At 37.4% G+C, this 18,783-nt stretch overlaps 1 protein-coding gene across 5 annotated transcripts in view; it reads right to left on the bottom strand.

The window, feature by feature from the left end:
* Bltp1 (bridge-like lipid transfer protein family member 1) overlaps positions 1-18,783 on the bottom strand; it is a 200,419-nt gene that overhangs the window by 116,888 nt on the left and 64,748 nt on the right. For 4 of the 5 annotated variants that reach the window (XM_071614729.1, XM_071614732.1, XM_071614731.1 and 1 more), the window contains exons 21-26: positions 11,652-11,879; positions 10,837-10,974; positions 5,782-5,961; positions 3,705-3,833; positions 1,627-1,746; positions 689-969 (exon numbers count right to left, since the gene is read on the bottom strand). In XM_071614729.1, the coding sequence (XP_071470830.1) occupies positions 689-969; positions 1,627-1,746; positions 3,705-3,833; positions 5,782-5,961; positions 10,837-10,974; positions 11,652-11,879 (1,076 nt within the window). The remainder of the gene's footprint in view (positions 1-688; positions 970-1,626; positions 1,747-3,704; positions 3,834-5,781; positions 5,962-10,836; positions 10,975-11,651; positions 11,880-18,783) is intronic. The other variant, XM_071614730.1, reaches the window with a different exon arrangement.

Raw genomic sequence — 18,783 nt, forward strand, 5'->3', positions numbered from 1 at the left:
AAGGAGAGACCTAACCTTTCAGTTATCATAAACCCTCAAAAGGTAGCAAAGGCACAGTGAGACAGGACTCTCCTAAAATCCAGGGGATGTAGGCTGAAATAATTTCTCACAGAAGTAATTTGGTAATGCATATCAAAAGTCTCAGTTTTGTAAACCGTATAAGATTAAAGTATAGGGCTGGGGATGTGGCTCAAGCAGTAGCACGCTCGCCTGGCATGCGTGCAGCCCAGGTTCAATTCTCAGCACCACATACAAACAGAGATGTTGTGTCTGCCAAAAACTAAAAAACAAATATTAAAAATTTTTAAAAAAGATTAAAGTATAAAGTATAAGTGTACATATATGAAGTATAAGAAAACTACACCTAAAATTCTGGAAAGATATACAACAAAATTCTTTGAGGTAAGGTTATGAATGTTCGAAACCTGCCAGTACTCAGCAAAATCCTCTGGCACTACCTGTTTACAACACTGGCATACACACTTTCATAAAGCAATGTCATAATAATTCAGTTAGAATTAAAAAGTAGTGAAAAGTTCTTATAAGTTCACTGAAGTGCAGCAGTGTCATCACGCCGAGTCTTTAATCCAAATGTCCTTATTCCACTCCTAAAAAAATTTTCTCTATAATTTTCTAATACTTTTTATCTGAACCTAAGATGGCTTCCATTCTTAAAATTTTCACTTACCTCTTAGTTCTGGCATCATGAGCTTCTAGGAAATGTCTCTGTGCCTCGTGTTTAGAATGATGATCAGCAGCCAATGCAATATCAACAGTAATAAGTCCTAAATTGGCTGACCCAGCTTCAAGCCAGTAGGCCCTCCGGAGCACTGCAGGCTGAAGTCCAACTCTGCAGCTATTGACTTGCTCAATGTACTGTCTCACTTGAACATCCTGAATTGCAGCACTTATTCCTTCCCCGACAGATGGATTGTGGAGATTACAGTTTGCAACCCGAATTGCACCCATCTAAAGTTGAATGAAACAAATGAAAAAAAGCTAGAACCTCTGTATTTTTAAGTAACCTAGCATCATCTACAGAGCAGGCAATCATTTCAAGCAGAGGGAAAAGATATTTAGAAGAAAAAAAGGAAAATACTAGAAAGGGGGGAAACAGAAAAGGCAAATTCACGAATAGAAGAGAAGCAGAGCTGCAATGACCGAGAGAGGACAGAGGCAGAGGAGCAAGAGCATCAAGGACAGGTGCGCCCAGTCGGTGGGCAGTGAGGAAAGGAGCCACAACCACTCAACAAGGCCATGCGCAACAGCCACCCAGAGTGCAGAGGTGGCAAACCAATGTCCCCAGGAGCAGGGCAAGAAACAGGAATGTTCGAAACCTGCCAGTACTCAGCAAAATCCTCTGGCACTACCTGTTTACAACACTGGCATACACACTTTCATAAAGCAATGTCACAATAATTCAGTTAGAATTAAAAAGTGGTGAAAGTACTTTAAAATACAATAGAGGAAGACAAAATGAATGAGTAAAACTCAGGAAGATATCTTCTAAAGTTATGTGCTAGTCTGTGAGATGACAAGCTATAAAGTGTGTTGTACCTCAAGATATAAAGGTTTGGCATAGTAAAAGAAAAAATTACACAGGCCAAGAAAAAGACAAACACTTGCCTTTATATTTGTAGCACAGCCATGCTCCACAATATAAATATCAGCTCCATCTACTGCTAAACGAGTCATAGTGTATTTCAAATCATCTGAAGTTGGGCAAGGCCCGGGAATACAACTCAACTAAAATGAAAAAGAATTGTATAATTAATTCATCACAAGCAACACACTGTTGTGATACTTAACTAAACTCTCCTTATTTAAACAAATGAAATTCTAGTTATATGTATTTTTTTTAATCAGTAGGTTAGCTGGGCAAGGTGTTGCATGCCTGTAATTCTAGCAACTTCGAAGGCTGAGGCAGGAGGATACCAAGTTTGAAGTCAGTCTTAGCAACTCAGCAAGACCCTAAGAAACTTAGGAAAATCCTATCTCAAAAAATTTTTGAAAGGCGGGGATGGGGGAGATGCAACTCAGTTGTAAAGTGCCCCTGGGTTAAATCCCCAGTATGGGGGTGAGAGTAATCAGTCAGTTAAATTTCTTTCTCTTACAATGATAAATAAAGCCATCAGCAATCTAAGTGTTCCCAATAGAACACTAGTCTCATATAACTGCCATTTTCATCAAAATTGCCAAGTAGCAAACCTATTTCACTTAATACACATAAATTTGTTGCCAAGACTCAATAAGAATAGTCCAAGTTTGTAAGAATTGTCTGAGAGTTTAGAGGTAGGCGGTCTCCCTGTGAGAATACCCCCCACCCTGCACACACTGTTTTCACACATCCACAGATAAAACAACTGTAAATATCACGGTGATACCTAGGACAATCCACACAAATTTAACTTTGTTTTGTTCCCAAAATACAGATTTGGTAATGCCTAGGCTGGAAGAAGCCTGCACATCACCTACTTCAATAAACCTGAGGAAATGGCAGACTAAGGGAGTCCTGACCCGCCAGCATGTAAACATGCTCACTACGGCACCGCCAGGACTGCAGTCGGGGCCTTCGGGACACTGACGCTTTGCCCTGATCTATCTGCTCCAGACAAAGGCAGAGAGACACAAAGGAAGTTTTCAAAATGACAGAAATGTTCTCTATTGTTACTGGTGATAATCATTACTAGCATGATTAGAACATTTGTCAAAAACTCAAACCAGTCAACTTAAAAAGGGTGAATTTACTATATGTAAAAATATACCCCAATATACTTGACTTTAAAAAATTTCATGTCACATAAAAGCTTTGAGTTAAAGCGGGGAACCTAAAGGTATGTGTGAATTATCCATAAGAACTAACTGCCTGACATATAAGTAAGGGGACGGTTCCCAAAAGGAAAAACACTTTATCAAAACTTAAAGAGCTATTTCCTTTATTATCAGCACATAAGCATAGTGTGACTTTTTCAGACATAAAATTAAAAGCACAATAAATTACTTTAATTCACAATAATATTACAGCACATAAATATAGCTTGTATGGAAAAAAATCCAAATAAGAAAGAAAAACTAAATTGTTAATAATGGTCTTCTTTTACACTTTTCAAATTTCCATAATTTCTAGGTTTTTGGAAATAAGTCCCCATTCCAAATTCACCAGGGAGAGTATTTACTGCACAAAACACCACACATTTCAGTGCCACTGTGTACATTCTAGGGATCACTGTCTACTTTTTTAAATCCTGAGAAGGAACCATAATGACATATATCAAGGCAGTTCCATGTCCTGAAAAGATAATGAGATCTGGAATCGGGAAATCTGGCCAATGTCCAACATTGCTAATCACATTGTAGGATATTAGACATGTTCCAGAATGGTCTGCAAATCAAGCCACATAAGGAATTGTTCCTTCCTGTTGCTTCAATTTCTAAATCTTCTACAGACACAGCCATATTGCAAATAATACACTAAGATAAAAATTTTAACAGTAAAAATATATATGCGTGAATGTGTATGTTTTAATAATTCTCTTATATTTTAGATATAGTGACTAAGAATTTACACAATAATTAACCAAAAAAAAAGCTAAACTATACTGTTTACTTCATGGTTATACACATTTTAGTTAAAGCTGAATCTTGATCTTCCATTTAAAAAAAAGTCATACATGTGTATATACTGCTAACATTTGTTAACATACCTTGGACTCACAGACTCGACGGTCAATCCCATGCTGACATATGATTACAGATTTTGGTCTTTCCAGTTCATATTCCCGGCACACCACGTGAAAAATAAATGTCTGTCCCCACTCCAAGAGACACGCCAGCTAAGATAACCAGGGACAGGGTGACAATACGGTTAGCACCTAAACAGGGTTTGGCACTCAGCAACCCGTGAAGAACATCAGCTGGCTTGAAAGAGCACAAATGCTGCTTTACACCTGCTGCTTGATAACCTGCCTGTTAGCAAGAGCTTCCTCTACCTCGACATCACTCGGAAGCCTGTGTTCCTCTTCATTTGTGAAAGGTAAAATGCATCACCAAAATGAACTTTATTTCAGCTGAAAAGTTCCCCTTCAGCAACTTCCAAAACAAACAATTTTCTTCAAAGTCATACATTCTTTGCACACAAAAGCACCTAAAATTCTGTCTCATAATAAACAACTTTGATGTAAATTTTTTTGATATTTAATTATCATTATCATACTGAGCTACAATTTTGGAAAACTGGGTATTTTGAATTACTATAAGGCACATTTGTTTATGTAATTAAAAGTTTAATGATATATCAATTCTTCAAATCTATAGTTTAAATTAAAAAGTGCTTTAGTTTTGTAACTGATTCAAGCTGTTTAAACAATAAACATACTGAGGAATGGTTATACATTACATTATAACCCCCAAAGCAGTTCATAATTTCAACTATTAGAAAACATGAATTTCAGATGATAAGACATTTAAGTGTCTACAGGTTCATGAGGCATGCAATCCATGACGAGAGTGCAGTGCAGAAAGAAAGGGTTATCTTATAATGATGGTTTATAAACACAGGAACTCTTAGTCCTCAGAATAAAACTGCATCCAGTTCTGTGGGTTCAGCATGACTTTATCCTCTCATCAGGAACAAGCTCCTCTGTTATATACAAGTTTGTACTTGAAGACTTAGGGACAAGAAACGGGGAATAGTAAGAAGAAGACAGTTACAAAGCCAGTAAGTGCTGAATGTTCCCTGTCATGCATTTTTGTATATATTCATTTCTTTTCACCCATTTGTTTACATGTCATTATATCCCAACATTATACTGAGATGTTATCCAACTCCAAAATACCACCTTCAACTTCATTCATTCTCCTACTATTTTTTAGGAGATCAGTGTCGCTGCCCTCCTACTACAGCTTCTTTGAGGTATACAAGGTACTTGGATTCTTGGTTTACCTCCCTCCTGCTACCACCTGATTCTTTGTTTCATACCTATTCTGTAACTTTTTACCAAAATGGAGTATGAACATTTATACCACATTCCAGTCCTAAAATACAAAGCATTCATATTATCATAAATATATGTCTCAACAGGTAAAACGTTACAGCAACACAGCTCTTCAATTAAAGTTGGGCTGTCTATTTCTAGAACTAAATAATCCTTAAGGCCTCTGAGCCTTGTAAAAGTCAGTCAGATTGTGTTAGGGATGAACTTATCCAAAGGGACCACACTTAGCTCTAAAGACCAAATTTACTTGTTAGTAAATCCATTATTTCAAAAACCAGTATCCATTAAGACTAGATCATATGCACAGATTATATGATCTTGCTTTGGGACATGACAAGAATCCTCAGCAACACAAGGGTGAGTTTCAAACCTTACTTAAGAAATATACTAGAAAGCAAAGTTCTTATAAAGTTATTCTATATACTAGGGGAAACCAAAGGTTATTTTAATTGCAGAGGGCCAACTAGTATAATTTGAAGAATACATTAATCTGGTTTCTAGAACAGTTCTCATCCTGAGTTTTTCCCAAAGAAAGTCTCAAATTCTTGTGACTATCTCTAGAACTACATAATACTGTCAATTATATCTAGCTCAGAAAGTGACCCTTGCCTCTGACTCAACTACTGCTAAGAAAGTCCTGAACAGCAAGGAGGACAGTCCACCAGCGCTCCCCCAGAACCTCCTCAGTGGAAACGCAGTGATCAGTGCACTGTCACACAAGCTGTCCTGGAGAGCTGGGAGGAAGGAGAAGGAGGTGTGTTAGGTCACAGTGCTGGGAGGACCGTACCTGTGGTGCAGTGACCTTGGCTGTAAGGCTTCCAGCCTGCACGTCGATTAGCCAGGCATACTCTAAGGAATCGCTTCCCAAAGGAAGCCCTTCTGCAGAGAACATAGCATGCGCTCTCAGCTGCAGACCTGACAGATGGATGTGCCCTTCCCTGAGTACGTCGTCCACGGGGGGTCGCTGCTGGAAACAAGAAGACGTTAAGAAGTACATCAAAACCTCCTCATGATTCATACTTGCTTTACCCTCCTGGAGCTGGACACTACTCTAAATCACGCTACCACAACTGGGGGCTCATAAAGATTGTCAGAAGTAAGCTACTTCTGACAATCTTTATGAGCCCTCAGCTACGTCAGTGACAGTACCTCTGAAAGCCCGACTACAAAAATCTGATAGCTAAGTCCTAATTGGTCTGATTGGTAACTGCCTCCAGGAAAAAGAAACTAGGGCACTAACAAGGAATGCCAGAGCCCAATGTTTTGTGGGAAGGCCAGGAATCATGAGATTAAAATATCAAGAGAGTAAAAAAAGGGAAGAATAAAGACCAATATGACCATAACATGAAGAATGCAGGGGAGGGTCACCCAGATCCATGAAGATTTTGAGGACTATGTAAATAAAAGAATAGCTTTTATCTTGCAGAGAATACTTGTATACTTACTCTATAGTGAGAGAAAATTTGTAAGACACATTTAGAAAGAAAAAGGATAAGTGTAACAGGGCATTCCATGGAATACTAGTTCCACAGACCACTGTTAAGAACACAGGATCAAGGACATTAGGCAATGCCTTCCCATTAATCAGCCATTTCTGTAGAATCTACCTCACAATTTGTTGTCTGTCTCAGCAAATACCCTTGACCTTCTTCTATCTGTACTGCTATGACTCTTTTTGCCAAGACTTTGACAAGCATTCCAGCATTCACTTCTGAATCTCGATGCTCAGTCAACAACCACAGGGGCTTTTCAAAAGGCAAGTTTGACCACATTCTTGTCTCCAAACAATTACATGCTTCCAAAGCAATGTCTACCTCTCCTTCCAGCACTTTTACACTATGAATTATTTATTTTAATCTCCATATTTATATTCTCCACCAGGTTCATTAGGTAAGGACCATTTCTGTCTTGTTCCCTCAGTATCTCACCTAACAATACTAAAAAGAGATGCTGCTGACTGAGGAGTCAGATTTTCTCACAAGTATTCTCAGGACCTTCAAGACACCATTCTACATTGAGACAGCTCACAGGTGTCTCTCCACCTAGTTTCATCTGTGTGCGGGGGCCATCACACAGGGTTAGTGTTCCTTGCTTTCAACACATTTGTGGAAATGCATTCTTTAAAAATAATTTATTTTGTTTTGTTGAATGTCCAATAAGGCCTTTTTTGAAAGTACAGTGGTTAAAATAAAAGTAAAGCACTATTAAGTACTCACAAACAAACCAACACTCAACTAAGATGCTCAGAACTCGCCCATAAGAGATTCCCCATTTCTCTTTATTAATTTCTTCAACAAATTAAAAAACGGGGATGTACTTCCTCTCAATACACTTGTCCCCAGCTCTTATAAACCACTAATTGCAGAGAAGCACAAGAGGTATTTTAAGGCTAAAATAAACTGTTATGCAAGCTTGGTATTATGAAGATAGAGGAGTTCACAATGGTGGAGTTATACAAACCTATACATGTGGTAATACAACCCGGAACTACAAACACATGCTGAACCAGTATCAATGTCCTTGGTTTTGATACTGCACAATGATTACATAAGAGTCTCGCGCCATGGGGAGCACAAGGTAAAGAGTCTACATGGTGTGTCTCTGTGCTATCTTGCCAATTTCCTCTGAATTTGTAATTACTTAAAAGTCAAAAAAGTTTAAAAGAAGGAAACACCCATTCTGTGGCACAACCAAAAACAATGTCTAAAACACACCATGTATTGATTTTTAGCTATCACAATCTCAGCTGTGTCCACATATAAATGCAAGAAAGTAAACTAAAATTATATCAAGAAAAACATAGCTATGGCTAAAGAGTGAAAAGGAATATGCTATTTTTTAAAAAATGCTCAGTTACCACATATAATTCACAATAATGACCACCTATTGATGATTTTGGACTGTCAGATTCATCTTCCCATTTATAATTTTATTTGTCTTGTATTAAAATTCATTTTCTATGCTGTACCATTGGTCTTCAGGTCTGTTTCAGTGCTATTTTTGTTATTAGAGCTCTGTAGTATAACTTAAGGTCTGGTATCATGATGCCTCCTGCTTCACTTTTGCTAAAGTTTGCTTTGGCTACTCTGGGCCTCTTATTTTTCCAAATGAATTTCATTATTGTTTTTTCTATTTTTATGAAGAACACTATTAGAACCTTAATAGGAACTGCATCAAATCTGTATAGCACTTTTGGTGGTATGGCCATTTTGACGATATTAATTCTACCTATCCAAGAACATGGGAGATCTTTCCATCTTCTAAGGTCTTCTTCAATTTCTTTCTTTAGTGTTCTATAGTTTTAATTATAGTGGTCTTTCGCCTTTTTTATTAGATTGATTCCCAAATATTTTCTTTTCTCTGAGGCTATTGTGAATGGGATAATTTCTTTTTCAGTTGATTCATCACTGATATATAAGGATGGAAATGATTTATGGGTGTTAATATTATATCCTGCTACTTTGCTGAATTCATTTATGAGTTTTAGAAGTTTTCTGGTGGAGTTTCTGGGGTCTTCTAAATATAGAATCATGTCCTCGGCAAATAGTGGTAGTTTAAGTTCTTCTTTTCCTACTTGTATCTTTTTTTAATTCCTTTTTTCTAATTGCTCTGGCTAGGGTTTCCAGGACTATGCTGAATAGAAGTGGTGAAAGACGGCATGCCTGTCTTGCTCCAGTTTTTAGAAGGAATGCTTCCAGTTTTTCTCCATTTAGACAAACTCACATAAACATAGTTATCTCATCCTAGACAAAGATGTCATAAACATACACTGGAGAAAAAGAGAGCCTCTTCCAACAAATGATGCTGGGAAAACTGGAAATGCATATGTAACAAAATGAAATTAGATCCCTATCTCTCACCATGCACAAAACTTGTCTCTTAAGTGGCTCAAAGACCTAAGCATTAGACTAGAGACCCTATGCCTACTAGAAGAAAAAGTAGGCCCAAATCTCCATCATGTTGGCTTAGGAACCAAATTCTCAACTAGACTCTGAAAGTGCAAAAAGTAAAATCAAGAATCAATAAATGGGAAGGTATCAAACCAAAAAGCTTCTTCACAGCAAAGGAAACAATCAAGAATTGAAGACAGAGCCTACAGAATAGGAAAAAATCTTTGCCACCTGCCCCTCAAATACAGCATTAATTTCCAGGATATATAAAGAACTCAAAAAACTTAACACCAACAAAATAAAATAACCCAATCAATAAACAGGCAAAGGAACTAAACATATGCTTCACAGAAGAAGAAATATAAATGGTTGACAGATATATGAAAAAAATGTTCACCATCACTAGCAATTAGAGAAATGCAAATTAAAACTACACTGAGATTTCACCTCATTCCAGTCAGAATGGCAGGTATAAAGAATATAACTAACAAAAAATGTTGCCAAGGATGTGGAGGGAAAAGATACACTCGTATATTAGTGGTGGACTGCAAATTGGTGCAAGCACCCTGGAAAACAATAGATCCCTCAGAAAACTTAGAATGGAACCACCATTTGACCTAGTTATCCCACTCCTCAGCATACACCCAAAGGACTTAAAATCAGCATACTACAGTGACACAGCCACATCAATGTTCATAGCAGCTCAATTCACAATAGCTAAGCCATGGAACCAACCTAGGTGCCCTTCAACAGATGAATGGATGATATAAACACACAACGAATATTTCTCAGCCAAGAAGAAGAATGAAAATACAGCATTTGCCTGATAAATGAATGGAACTGGAGGCAATCATGTTAAGTGAAAGAAGCCAATCCCAAAAAAAACAAAGGCTTAATATTCTCTGGTATGCAAATGCTGAATCACAATGTGGAAAATGGAGGTTCACCGGATTGGTTAGGGGGTATGAGGGGAAGGAATGGGAAATGGAAAAGATAGTAGAATGAATTAGACATAACTTTGCTATGTTAATGTATGAATATATGACCAGTGTACCCCCACATTATGTATAACCACAAGAATTGGAAGTTTATACTCCATGTATGTATGATATGTCATAATATATTCTACTGTCATGTATAACTAATAAGAACAAATTTAAAAAATAGAGAGGAGACCAAAAAAAAATCCATTTCCTAAATCATATAATGTGAACAGAGGTAGGGAAGTTCCCTAAAATCAGTAGTAGGGGGCTGGGGTTGTGGCTCAGTGATAAGCACTCGCCTAGCACGTACGAGGCCCTGGGTTCGATCCTTAGGACCACATAAAAAAAAATAAATTAAATAAAGGTATTGTGTCCAACTACAACTAAAAAATAATTTTTTTTTTTTAAATCAGTAGTAGGCACCAAGAGAAGCTACTTGGCATTTAAAAAATAATTTAAAAAGTGATAATCCAGCCAGAGATATAATAATTCTCCGTTTGATTAATATCACTGGTTCTTTCCCAAAGGAGGTTCTTAAATATGGTGAAGAAATACAAAAATGTCTAATGTTAGATGAATAAGAATAAATCATTGGCCTGCAGCTACACGTGTTGTAAATGTTTATGGTACTGGTTAGAACAGGTAGTTTTTCCCTTCTACAGTAGAGAGTTAGAAAGTATTTTTTCCATTTCTAAAAACAAGAGATAAAATATGATTGGTGTCACATAAATGGGAGCAGTGAAAAACAGAAAAAGAAAATTGAGACTCTTGAAACAACTCACATTTATATTTTATACATGTTTTACACACACATACACACACACACAGACATGAGAACTCCTTATTACAGTCATAAATCTTTAACTGAAAGAGCCACCTATTCCAGGCACAGAAGCTAACACACTATTTTGACCCCCTAAGTACTAAAAATAAGTCTCTAATTCTTTACCACCTTTCCTTTCATATTACCTGATAGTTATCGCTGACAAACACATTCAGGGGTGACAAGACAAGCTGCAGCATGGTCTCCCGAAATCCTTTTTTCATTTCAAAGCATAGTCTTTCCAAGAAAGCAGTAGGGCACTCAGGACCATCAGTAGTTCCATGCTAACAAAAGTACCACAAGACAGAAGAAGTTAAAGAGGAACAGAATATTAGGAAAACAAAACCACTTATCATGATTAAGAGAATTTGCTTTTTCAAAGGGAAAAACAGTATATGTCATCAAAAATAACCATTCTGCACAAGCAAGGACATTTGCTGCCCTTGGCACCAGAGGTGCCTTCTCTGCTACACAGTGCTGGCATGTGAAATGGAGCAAATTGTTCCAGGGCATTCTCCTCCCTATATGGCCTGATCTCAATGCTCCTGGTTCTTGGGGCCATACAATCTCAGTCCAAGTCAGTTTCCAAGCCCCATGAGTGTCAAGGGCATTCTCAGAGTGAACCAGGATGCTGGGCTGGATCTACACCTCTGCCCAATTCATTCTCTGGGGTCAAGCCTGAGCTTGATTTTATAACAGGTTCACCATAAGGACCCAAACTGATGTGGGGTCTGAAGACAAGAACTAAGAAAATGTGATGTCCTAGACCAGCTTTCTAACAGTGAAAGGGATAAAGTCTAAATTTCTGTAATCTAAGCTGTGTCCTTTTAAATGTGTGTGAGTGTGTGTGTGTGTGTGTGCACGCATGCGTGCGCCTGCACCCAGGAACACACACGGAGACTCCTATGCTGAATGGATGCCCTAATAACTGTTAGGACTCTCTTGATCTATAAATACTTACAACAGGAAGACGCCCGTGAACTTTGTACAAATTAACCAGTACAGTGATGTCCCAAGGACGCAGGGTGAGAGGGTGAACTGGCTTGGCTGAACCTTCACTTTCCTTCTTTCCGTTCTCCATTCCAACAGCAGTCCATCCCGAGCTGGATGATGTGGACAGTGACAGCACAGGGCTGGAGATGACCTCTTCAAAATCCATGTACATGTCATCTTCCCCAAAGTAGTTCTCCTGTAAATATTACGAAAAAACAAGCTGGCATTACAAGAGCTAAGTAATACTTTCACTTGTGGGCCTGAATTTGTAAACTATGAACCACCCTCACCTAGTATATTTAATTAAAAATGAAAATGTCAGGTCTACTTTCACAATTTGAAAAAACATTAGAAAATAATTATTCAGTAGCACAAAAAGTAAAAGACTACAGAGTTTATAGTAAGCGTCACAACATAACTCCCCAATTATAGCAGAAAGCATAATTTAGTTCCTCAAGAGACCTCTGAAGATCTGTGGTGGGACGGAGATGCAGCTCCGTGGCAAAGCTCTTGCCTAGTACGTATGAGGCCCTGAGTTTCATTCCCAGCCCCACAAATAAGAAAAAAGAAAGTTTTTATGGCTCAATAACTTTCAGTGTTTACTCTATAGTGCCCAAGGCACTATGTAGGAACATCTTTTGAGGAAAGTGAAAATCAATTTGGATGACTCTTAATAAATATTACAACATACACATTCCAGTTGTAATATTTATCCAGAAATGTTTTAACAGTTTTAATAAGAATGTCTAATTTTAGTTACTGATTAAATAAATACATGTGTTATCAACAGTTATCAAATTTCCTTTCATACAATTCACTGGTTATTTAATGTGGAAGTGTGTCAACTATTTTGTGATTTCTTTTGCATCAGAAATTAAAATTTGACTTTTAAGAAACAGATTTAACTTCAACTGAAATCATCTTTTTCCCATTGACTGTGAATTTATATTTTGTTTATTTAACCCATCAGTAGTAAAGTTGTTAAATAGCCTTGCTAACACTGTTTACTGTTATCTATTAAAGGGGGACCAAATCAGTATTTCAATAAATTCTGCAGCAGAGTTACTGACAAAATCGTTTTCTAACTAGGGTTATGGACACCAGGTTATAACATCTTTTCTTAGGAAAGGACGTTGAAGGTCTTAAAGTCCTACAACTAATGAGAATACTATATTCAAACTCCAAATCCACTGACTCACAAAACCAGGAGTTTTCCCTGTATTCTTCTCTGCTGTCCACTGCTTAAAAAAAAAAAAAGAGAGAGAGAGAGAGAGAGATCTAAAGCCTGGACAAATTCAAGCACAAATATAAAGGAAAATAAATACTGATCTGCATCTTCAAACCCAACATATAATTTTTACAACTAAACAGAAATAGCCTTCCCTGTTGATTAAACTCAAAAGAATTCAGAACGGGAGTCATCACTTAGATCATTTGGGAACCTTTTCAAAATGCACTCGTTATCTCTTGGTCCTGGAGACTGGCTCAGCAGGTCTGCAATGGGCATGAGTTCCAGAGGCAGGTACAGGGGAAAACATCCTTTGGTGACTTTACCTGCAAATGCCCCCCAAGACTACTGCATTGTTTTTAAAAAGGAAAGCACATTTGCACACACACCCTTAACCCCCAGTTACTAGGAACAAGTGCTGACAGGCTGTCACACAAAGGGGGCTTTCTGCTATAATTGATGGGTTATGTTGTGACGCTTTCCCTTCCTCTACTAAGGAAAGCTAGAACAAATTCCACCCAGGAAAGTAGTCTCAGTGTACTGTTACTCAACCCTGCCTACAACGGAAGAAAAGACACCCAGTTCTGACATGTTGAAAATGACTTCAAGCTGGCGCCGAGCGGCCATGCTGTCCACACCTGCAGCAGGCTCCATCATATCTTCTCAGATGTTAAAGCATGTTCAGCACACAGTCTTTTTCCAGAGCTCTTTGCCGAGGTAATGCCAGGATCACTTTCTCTGGTGGATTTTGGAAATCACTTTTTCAAACATAATCTCACAAATACAGTGATTTTATAATTTCTTTGTGTTTAATTTTGATAACTAAGTAAGTCTCAGTTAACATGGATTTTCAGACTCCCTTAGTTTTTCACCTATATATGAATTTCATCATAGAATGTACATGAAATAATGTACTCAAAAATGACACATATATATGCAAAATGCCTAAATTCCAAAGTTTTTAAATTCTAACACTGATACTAACTAAAACATAAGTAATACATTAAAACAAACAAATGCCCTTTGCCATCACTCGGTCTCTGAGGTCTCAGAGCCACCTTTCCTGCTTTCATGAGTTCTAATGGAAAGATCATAGAATCCCAGAGTGACGATTTTGATGAATGCCACAACCGTGGAAGTCAGGATTAATCATCTGAGAGTGCTTCTGGCATACGACAGAGAAAATGCCAGGAGATGCCCCAGAAGCCAGCAAGGGAAGAGCAGGATCTGAAGGGAGGGCCAGAAGCAGCTGGCTCCAAACAGTCTCAGAGACAACTGCACCCACTGGGAAAGCAAGGACCTCTGGGAAGCAAAGAGAGGGTGCCAGGACCCAGGAAAGACGGGGGGTATCTGGAGCCACAGGGCTTGGGAAAGGAAGTACCTCAGGGCATAGGAAGAGATCAGCGACTCTGAGGAGAAGACTGCTCTCTTTAGGGGTGTGACCTGCCCGTGATGAGAAGCAAAATGTGGTGGCCTTTTGCAGTCACAGGCATGGCTGTGAACTCTGGAACTCCTGACCCTCAGGTGTATTAGCAAGTGAAAGGAAGAATTCGCAACATTAAAAACTTAAGCATTATTTGTTCTTACTATATGCTGTGTATTCTGTTAACACTGTTCTTGCTGTGTGCCCTGAAGTCTGTTAGATATTAGAGTTTTGTTGAGCAAGACATATACCTAATGCATTCATCTGTCTGTGTGTCCATATGCCTATTTTCAAAAACAAGTATTGTCAGATATTCTCTGTATTGACCAGCACTACCTTTCCTTTGCTCCAGGTGGGACTACCAAAGATGTAGGTATCTAATTCCAGACTTTTTTGCCTCAGTGCGCGCACGCGCACACACACACACAAACACAGAGTATCACTGTGGACATCTCTCCTCTACTTTGCCCCACTGCTAAGTTCCCTGTCGGGACAAGTTCCCTTCTATCTGTTTCCTGTTCAGCACATGCTCCATGCTGCAAACTCTCTTCCTTCATTTAACCTGCATCAGTCACCAACAATTAATAAACATTTGCAAATGTTTCCCTAAAAAAAAAAAAAAAAAAAGAAAGAAAGAAACAGAATTTAAGGTAGAATAATATCACTATATCAGCACTAAATTTTAAGGTACACAAAGACAGAAACAAAAAAATTACATATATTCCTTATAAAAAGCAGAGTTCACTGGGCTGGGCAAATTTTTTGCCTATCATGTTTTCAATATATATTTAATATGTATGTCAAAACTTGAAATTTTAAATTTGCTTTGATAGTTTATACAAGTTCTAAATTAATTTGGTGAATGTACATACCAATATTCTTTTTTATATATATTTATCTTTTTAGTTTTAGGCAGACACAATATCTTTATTTTACATTTATGTGGTGCTGAGGATCAAACCCAGTGCCTCATGCATGCTAGACAAGTGCTCTACTACTGAGCCACAATCCCATCCCCCAATACATTCTTTAGCAAACTTTGATACTACTAAAAAGTACGTATCCAAACATAAGCAACTATCAACAGAAGCCACATCTGTAGAGTAGAATTTATAAAGAAATATAAACGGAGACATATACATCTTTCTTTATATTTTTCTTGGTTACAATCCTCTTATTTTTGGTAAATATGTATTAATTACTATAAATCTTTTAAAATAAAAAATTGGCATTCAATGTGCACATGACAATGCAAAAACAAAGTTAATATCTAATAATATTCAAAACCTGATATTATACTGCAGTGACCACCCTCAGCCTGCGAATTAAATCATTACTTACATTTAATTAAAATATAAATCAGCCTCATTAGTGAGATTATAGCTAAATTTGTAAATAATCCTTTTATAGCTATTCATGTGCAATCCCAAGAAAGTCAGATATTGGAAGAAATATTTGAAGAATATTTTAGGTGAAACAGTGGTCATAAGAAAGAAAATATGTGTATATGTGTGCATTTTCCCCTTTGAACACACAGGTTTACTCCTTTAGGAATCTGCTTTTTAAATGCTAGGGAAGAAAGGGTAACCATGCAAAGCTCCAGGTTTCTACAAATCTTATCTACACGTTCCCTGCACCTTTTAACTTACATCATGCTATCTGACACTTCCCAACAGTTTTTAATAAATATAGTAACTCAAATGTTAACATTATGTGCCTCAAGCCCGAGTCACCTAGTACTTTGTCTTAAGAGCCCTCACCCACACCTGTGACTTGTCCTTCCTTGTCCAACCCTGACCACCCTAGTCCCTTCTCCAGAATTCATTACCACTATTACTGTATTATTAACTTAGTATTCAGTATCCAAATCTCTGCATCTGTGAAACTGCAACAGGATACAAATAAACAAGCAATGTAAGATTAGACCCACTCTAACATCCCTCCCATGAGTAACCCTACTGTTTATGGTGTTTTTAATCTCTTCCTGATCACAGATATGGTAAACAACCAACAGTTCAATGAAATTTAAAGCAAAGTAAAAGTGCAAAATTCTGGAGAAATGTAAAATTTGGTGAAACTGCTGCTAAATGATGTTGGAAAACTGCTCTCCTCAAAGCTTACAGTGATAAACAAGGATCTAGAAGAGTTCACTACCAAAAAGAACAGCAAAACAACAAGAACCACTGTGACACCAGGGAGACTCTTTTAAAGTGTGATCTGAATAACAGAAGAATTAAAGTAATCTTTGGAAAACAGGTGAAGACCTCAAATATTTCTCTAAAAATAGCCTCTCTTCATAATCATGCTACACATATCAACCTTAAAGTGCTATCACACTGTGCAATTACATAGTTTCAGTGGAAAAATTATGCCAAACGAATCAACACTTGATTTATTCTTTGTTCTAAGAAGTGGTGCATATTAATTCAGAAACTAAATTTGACATACTCTTGCAATAAACTTATTTTCATAGATTTGCTTTCATTTTTAAAATAAAGATCCAAACAAATCTTGGCTCATTATTTATCATGAAATGCTGTCATCTTTTTTTTTTTTTTTTGGTACCAGAAATTGAACTCTGAATCACTCAAACACTGAGCCACATCCCCAGCCCTACTTTGTGTTTTATTTAGAGATAGGGTCTCACTGAGCTGCGTAGTGCCTCACGGTTGCCGAGGCTGGCTTTGAACTCACAATCCTCCTGTCTCAGCCTCCAGAGCCACTAGGATTACAGGCATGTCCCACTGCGCGCAACTTATCATCCGTTTTAAATAGATTCACTTAAAATAGACTTTTCCTGGTACCAATCATTCTCAATTATTCTCAGGTAAGTGTTAAAATTTGTCCACATATCTTTCCTACTCTATCAGATATACTGTCCAGATATCTGTTACCCCTCTATCTAATTTCCTTGAAAAAAGAAATATTATGTTAGTGCTGGCACACTAAATGCTTCAAACTAAAAAAACACTAAACTTAGGAGTGTTCTTTTTAACAACTGCAGTGGATTCCAGCACAACAAGTCCAGTGAACAGGCATCACTTATCCTCAACAATTTAAATCATCCATCAAGCTATTGTGAATCCCCTTAATTTTCATTTAGAAGGCTATTACAACATTGTAAAAGCTATCTAGGTGAAGCCCCCGGCCAACATCATTCTAAATGGACACAAATTGAAAGCATTCCCTCTAATAGGGATGCCGTCTTTCACCACTTCTATTTAATGTAGTTCTTGAAACACTAGCCAGAGCAATTAGACAGATGAAAGAAATTAAAAGGATACGAATAAGAAAAGAAGGACTCAAATTATTACTATTGGCCAACGATATGATTCTATACCCAGAAGACCCAAAAAATTCCACCAGAAACCTTCTAGAACTAATAAATGAATTCAGCAAAGTAGCAGAATATAAAATCATAAATTATAAATCAAGGGCATTTCTGTACATCAGTGACAAATCATCTGAAAGAAAAAGGAGGAAAACTACCCCATTTACAATAGCCTCAAAAAAAAAACTTGGGAATCAACAAAAGAGGTGAAAGACCTCTACAATGAAAACTACAGAACACTAAAGAAAGAAATTTAAAAAGACCTTAAAAAGATAAAAAGATCTCCCTTGTTCTTGGATAGGCAGAATTAATACTGTCAAAATGACCATACTACCAAAAGCACTATTCAGATTTAAAGCAATTCCAATCAAAATCCCAAGGACATTCCTCATAGAAATATAAAAGGCAATCATGAAATACATCTGGAAAAATAAGAGGCCCAGAATAGCTAAAGCAATCTTTAGCAAGAAGAGTGAAGCAGGAAGCATCATTATACCAGACCTTAAACTATACTACAGAGCAACAGTAACAAAAACAGTATGGTGTTGGCACCAAAATAGACTGGTAGACTGAAGGTACAGAACAGAGGACACAGAGACTAACCCACATAATTACGGTTATCTTATATTAGTCAAAGGTGCCAAAAGCATATATTGGAGAAAGATATCCTCTTCAACAAATGGTGCTGGGAAAACTGGAAATCGATATGAAACAAAATGAAATTAAGCCCCTATCTCTCACCATGCAAAAAACTCAACTCAAAGTGGACCAACAACCTAGGAATTAAACCAGAGACCCTGCGCCTAATAGAAGAAAAAGTAGGCCCAAATCTCCATCGTGTTGGATTAGCCCTAACTTCCTTAGTAATACTTCTAAAGCACAAGAAGTAAAATCAAAAATCAATAAATGGGATGGATTCAAACTAAAAGGCTTCTTCTCAACAAAAGAAACAATCAGTGAGGTGACTAAAGAGCCTATGGAATGGGAGCAAAGTTTTACCCCTCACACATCAGATAGAGAGCATTAATCTCTAGGATACATAAAGAACTCAAAAATCTTAATACCAAAAAAACAAATAACCCAATCAATAAATGGGCCAAAGAACTTAACAGACACTT

The sequence above is a fragment of the Marmota flaviventris genome, chromosome 7, assembly GCF_047511675.1.
Source record: "Marmota flaviventris isolate mMarFla1 chromosome 7, mMarFla1.hap1, whole genome shotgun sequence".
NCBI lineage: Eukaryota > Metazoa > Chordata > Mammalia > Rodentia > Sciuridae > Marmota > Marmota flaviventris.